Source organism: Orbicella franksi, chromosome 11 (genome assembly GCF_964199315.1).
Source record: "Orbicella franksi chromosome 11, jaOrbFran1.1, whole genome shotgun sequence".
NCBI lineage: Eukaryota > Metazoa > Cnidaria > Anthozoa > Scleractinia > Merulinidae > Orbicella > Orbicella franksi.
The window spans coordinates 13,104,180-13,110,179 of NC_138155.1; the positions used below are offsets into that span (position 1 = coordinate 13,104,180).

Sequence of the window (6,000 nt, forward strand, 5' to 3'; positions counted from 1 at the left end):
ATTTTGCCGACTTTCACAAATAGTGTGCTAAACCTCTAAGAAAAATTCATATTTCTTGTTGTTGTTGTTGTTTTTTTTTTAAATTTTAGTATGGGATATATTTATCAAGGCCTATTAAGAGGCCCTGCGCCTAAGAAACGACCGATGATTTCCGGCTAAAAAATAAAATCGGCCGATTTTTATCTCCCAAGTAGAGGTTACCGAATACTATTTAAAAATGAATTTCTTTTGTTTCAATTTCGCTTTAAACCAAAAATATCGAGCCGGAAACTTTTTCCGTCAGATAGCAGCAAAATCAGGCCGAAAATAAGGCCCCGCAAAAAACTGTTCAGAAACTACTATTGCAGCGCAAAATAATGAGAAAACTACGCAGTGTTGAAGAAAAAGGCCTTTTAATGGAATATCATTCGATAAACATAAAAAAACTGCCGAAGCGATTAAAAAATAAGGTTTCTAATATTGCATACTAAATTAGATGGAACGTTGGAGCTGACTTAAAAAAATAATATTTCTCAAAAGTTCAACGCTTTTGAAAGCAGTCACAGTGATGAATCAGACATCGGAGGGATACACACTACGTTTCTGAAAAAAAATTTTTCGGCCAAAGTATATTGACCTTGTACAAAGCGTTCAAAGTTACCGCGTTTACCGTTATCCTGCTACTTCGGCGAAACACTTCTCTTTTGCCAATACGGCCGCTGTCACGCGACGACATTTTCCAGATTCAACTTTCGTTACCAGCTGGTAATTTCGAGTTGTTTTCTTTTTCTGCGTATTTTTCATCTTTTTTTCTCTTTTAATTCTACGTCCTTCTACTCAGGATGGTATTCGAATGCCTAGCAAGGTTTAAAGTGGCATTTACCACGCTATCCACGGCCGTATTGGCAAAGAGAAGTGTTTCGCCGAAGTAGCAGGATAACGGTAAACACGGTAAGTTTGAACGCTTTGTAGAAGGTCAATAAACTTTGGCCGAAAAATGTTTTTCCAGAAACGTGATTTGTATCCCTCCAATGTCTGATTCATCACTGTGATTGCTTTCAAAAGCGTTGAACTTTTGAGAAATAATTATTTTAAAATCAGCTCCCACGTTCCATCTAATTTAGTATGTAATATTTGAAACTTTATTTTTTAATCGCTTCGGCAGTTTTTTGATGTTTATCAAATGGTATTGCATTAAAAGGCCTTTTTCTTCAACACTGTGTAGTTTTCTCATTATTTTGCGTTGCGATAGTAATTTCCGAACAGTTTTTAGCGGGGCCTTATTTTCGGCCTGATTTTGCTGCTATCAGACGGAAAAAGTTTGCGGCTCGATATTTTTGGTTTAAAGCGAAACTGAAACAAAAGAAATTCATTTCAAAATAGTATTCGGTAACCTCTGCTTGGGAGATAAAAATCGGCCGATTTTATTTTTTAGCCGGAAATCATCGGTCGTTTCTTAGGCGCAGGGCCTCTTAATCTTTTTTAGTTATAAGCTGAAGCAATAAATTTCAACTACTCGCAAATAAGGTTAGAACATTTTGAAATTATCAGCTCAGTGTCTATTTCAAATTAATATAGGTCATCAAGTCATGTGGCGCATGCTAAAATGTCTGACCGGTAAATTGAAACTTGATGACGGAAGGTCAAATATTTGCATTTTTAACGTACTTTCAAAAGCTCTCGCGTCGCTCACAATCATTTGCCCAAAGATATTTTTACAGGAATCAGTGTAGACTATCCTTCTGCGATTCAGCCACCAGAAGCTTAACCTATTTAAAAGTTTCGCACATGGTGAAAATTAATTATTTTCACGAAGTACTTTTAAGTGAATGAAATACATGTCTTCGCAACATTCCATAAAATCAACCCAGTACACATTTAAACATTGCACAAAAGTATTTGAGTGTTTTAAAGACGGAAGAATGATGTGATTTTGCATGCGAGGCTGTCAAGATGTTTACTGCACCTTTCAATCACAAGAGGACACTAAAATTCAAAGCTCAACCGAGAAACGCGTTTTTCGCTACAGTCAATCAAATATTCGGTGGCTCCTCCCAGCTTCCGACTGTTACCGAGCACCCGGTAATCAAATCGTTGAGCACAGTCCAGACAGTGCTCGGCAGTAGTCGGACGCTTGGAGGAGAATTTTAGAGTCTGCATGTTATTGAAAGGCGCATTAATGAAATGGTGCGTCAAATGACGATTTCAACGGAATTTGGTAATTTGCATATTTGTTTGAATTAAAAGGATATTTTGCCGAAAAAAAACTATCCAGTGGTTTTTGTCATGCCCTTGGCTATCTACCATAAAAATATGAGCAAATCGAATTTTCGACCTTTGCCGCGAAATTAAGAATTTGTCTAATTTTTACAGGCAGGCACTCTTAGTCACACTTAGGCACTTACTTGTACTGACTATTCTAGTATTTTATTTGACTTTTAACTAAAGCAAAAGTTTCTGTAAACAAGCTAGATGATACACGGACTAAGACTAATTTTAGTTTTTCCTCGAGTGTCGTAAAACATCAAAACTAAAGTAGTCACTGCAGTGAACCAATTAAAGCTCAAAGCCAAGACATGTAGCCGACTTAAAACGCGGGAAAAGGTGTGGGAGCGTGTCATGCTTGGTTTTAGCTTTATTTCTGATTGGATGACAAAGTTCCCTGATGTTTGTACCCCATTAATTGTCCGCAGAGTAATATCTCTCTATCTGTTATTGGGATAGTGAAATGCTTTGCTGGGTAGCGCTCTTGGAGCTCCCCCTCCTCGTTAAAACGTTTTTCAATTAGGAGACTAATCTCTTGCAAATGACACTTGTTAAACTACTGGTAATGAACAGCTGTAAACGAATTAGGATACATGCCATGTCAGGTGTTAACAGCACCCAATTACAGTGAGTATTTATGGTAGGGAGCATTATTAGTAATGAAATAAGACGAAAGCAAATACGTTAGGAACAAACTGGCACTGGTATTTACACTTTGGCTTCCAGCTAGGAGTTCTTGGAAAAACTCACTTTGGACGAAGAACAAACTATAACTTACATTTTCTTTTCCAGCGTGTAGTTCATTGTAGAACTCGCTTGGGTTGAAGAACAAACTGTTATTTACACTTTGGCTTTTAGCAAAGCGTTCTTTGTGGAACTCTCTTAGGGTGAAGAACGAACTGTTATTTACAATTTGGCTTCCAACATGGAGTTCTTTGTAGAAATCTCTCTGCTTCTTCTGGTGGTGGTTAAGGTCACTTATCCTCGACCAGTGATTTCCTCCTGGCGGCATCGGATCATGTTTTTGAAAGCTGCTTTCATCTTTCCGTTCAGACCAATATACAACCACGGGTTTATGGCGCTGTTAGCCTGGCTGAACCAGTAGCAAATATAGATAATTACGTAAGGATCCCACATCGCCCCACCCCCACTCACGCCCATGCTTACACCTTGGTCCATCTGATAGACGTGCACTGGAAGCCAAGAGACTGCAAACACCACCACAACAATGATAAGCATTCGGACGATTTTCTTCTTGGGGATTTCCTGTTCTCGTTGATTTTCACTTACGTTATGGTCCACAGGCACTTCATGGAGCCACAGTTTTCGAGCAACTTGGGTGTACAGAACTGAGATGACAGCGAGGGGCAGGAGGAAGCCGACAGCAAAAAAATAAGCATAGAAGGGCAAAATTAGAGATTCCTCAATTCGACACTTGCCTCGGATGGACTTGTGTGCAACTGGTACGATAGACATCAAGACCATGGATGAGATCCAAATAATTGGCGTAATGATCTTAGGCTTCCTGAACCAAATGCTCCGCCGGAAAGGGTGCACAACAGCAAAGTATCGATCAAATGCCATCACAGTAAGGCAGAAAATGGAGGCGATCGTCGAGACGTAAACAGCATAGTAGAGAAACCTGCAAGTAAAAACCTGAACAAACTCAGAGCTCCCAAAGACATAAAAGTGAGTAATGCTGAGAGGCATCTGAAACACAACAACTAGCAAATCAGCCACCGCCATGTTCACAAACAGGAAACTTGTCAGATTTCTTGTTTCAGGTTTTTTCCACACGATGTAGATCAGCAGTGTGTTACCAGCCAAAGCTACGATCATTGTTATCACATAAAGTACGGTCAGAGACAGTACGATGGTGTCATGGTCTGTCATGTTCTGTGAATTAAAACAACAACAACAAAAAAAAAGTTTTCAAAGTGAAGGAACTTCTTAAAACTAAACGTTTCAAGGTCGAAAAAACACACAAAAAAGTAATTTTACAGTGGTTTTGAGATTCTGCTAGTTTTTACTTAATCCCATTGAGGGTGGATGTTTACTATTCTCTACGACACAGGTGGAGGGTGGACCTTATTCACTTCCTTACCACAGTATCCTGGTTTCATTTCCGCTCGCCTCTAGGGATATTGTTTACAATGTTAGCCTAATTAGCATAAGTGCACCAAACTACCAAGATATCATATCTGAATATTGGAAGTACTTGACATGATTAGCAGTAATTTAAACCGATGTATTAAATACGTTTTTGTTTGAGAAAGTTTTAAATACTCAATATTTTACAAACTACCTTCGTTCATTAAAGCATTTGCCACCCAGATTTACTGTAGTTTTTTTTTAAATTTTTTTTTAAACAAATACCTCCTTCAGTATTACAGCCAAATAGTTCAACATTTCACCAATCACTAGGTCTGACAAGCTCTTTAAATACTCGAGTACGTTTCATCTGAGCGTAATTCACTGTCTTTGAAAAGTCATATGCTAACGGAAGAGATGTAAAGTGTAAAGAAAAGCCTTTTAACGGGCTACCACGAAAATGTTACAAATTATTTTGAATAACGAGACCAAAGCGCAGCGGCTAACAGTACTGTTCTTGGTCCAAACTCCATTAAGACTGATCGACAAACTAAATCAAAGTGGAACTGTCATTAATTCGTGGATATGGAAGTAGCCACTGATTTTCCTTTCCCGGAGGCGTTTGAAACCGCCGCACAGATAAATGAAGAGCTAAAAATAACCGAATTCCATGGTGCATTTTGCAAAAAATTCAAACTTCTAATTGATATATTTTCTTCATGTTTTCGCCAAACGTAGAAAATCGGCAGAGAAAATGATCCGTCAAAAGAAAAATGGGGTCACCGAACGATCAAGATCGTTAAATCCAGGCAAAGCTATAGCAATGGCCTTCTGTCGTATCATTGTTCATATTATTACTTAGTGCGCGCATCGATGCACGACGTGGCGTGTGAATTTGCGTGTGCAGTAAGGATGCGCAGAAACAATAAGCGCGAACGTCCTTAATATGTCAATTGAAGACGGTTGTTTTTGTATTCAGGCAAAAAGCCTCTCCTTAACTGACCGTGTTCACCTAAAGCAAACTACTGTTTGTGTTTGTTATTATTTCATCATTCTATTGGCTATATTCACTACCCTTAAAATATACTAGTAACACATTTCAAGCTAAATGCGGTTACATATAATGGCCGAGGTTAAAACCTCGTTAAGGATGTGTTCACACAATATTAAAACCCAAAGAGTAAGAAGAAAAAGAAGATGAAGAAAAAGTCCTTGACTTTATTTGAAATCTTTGTGACCATTGTAGTTGCTATATTCTTCTCCCGAGACAAGTAAACAAGTAATGAAATAGTAGTAGAGTTTATAGAAAAGAATATGATTCACTAAAAGAAATTCTTTCTCAAGGTCAAATTTCCCAAAAAGAATATCTAACAGTGATGCATTAATTACAATATTGGCATCCACTGCAATCCAAGATAACAGTTCTTTCCAAAAGAAACTCGATGACTCACAAAAATACAATAAATGCTCCAGGGATTCCTCCTCTGCATTGCAAAAAGCACATAAAGGGGATTTTACCATTTTGAACCGGTGAAGTTTTTCATTAGTGAAAATAATCAGGTTTAAAATTTTATATTGGAATTCTCTTAGTTTGGTGTCTAACGTAGTTTGAAAAGCTAAAGAATACAACTTTTTCCAGTCAATGACAAGATCAGAGTAATTACT

The 6,000-nt window shown here is 37.9% G+C and overlaps 1 protein-coding gene across 1 annotated transcript; it reads right to left on the reverse strand.

Moving 5' to 3' along the window:
• Positions 1-2,934: 2,934 nt before the first annotated feature.
• On the reverse strand, positions 2,935-4,548 carry LOC145460160 (somatostatin receptor type 2-like). The gene has a single exon (XM_081444894.1). The coding sequence runs from the start codon at positions 4,135-4,137 to the stop codon at positions 3,223-3,225; it is 915 nt and encodes a 304-aa protein (XP_081301020.1). The 5' UTR covers positions 4,138-4,548; the 3' UTR covers positions 2,935-3,222.
• Positions 4,549-6,000: the final 1,452 nt, after the last annotated feature.

What these genes read in the sequence shown, in the direction of transcription:
- LOC145460160 (XM_081444894.1), bottom strand. Translation starts at nt 4,137, where the DNA reads ATGACAGACCATGACACCATCGTACTGTCTCTGACCGTACTTTATGTG.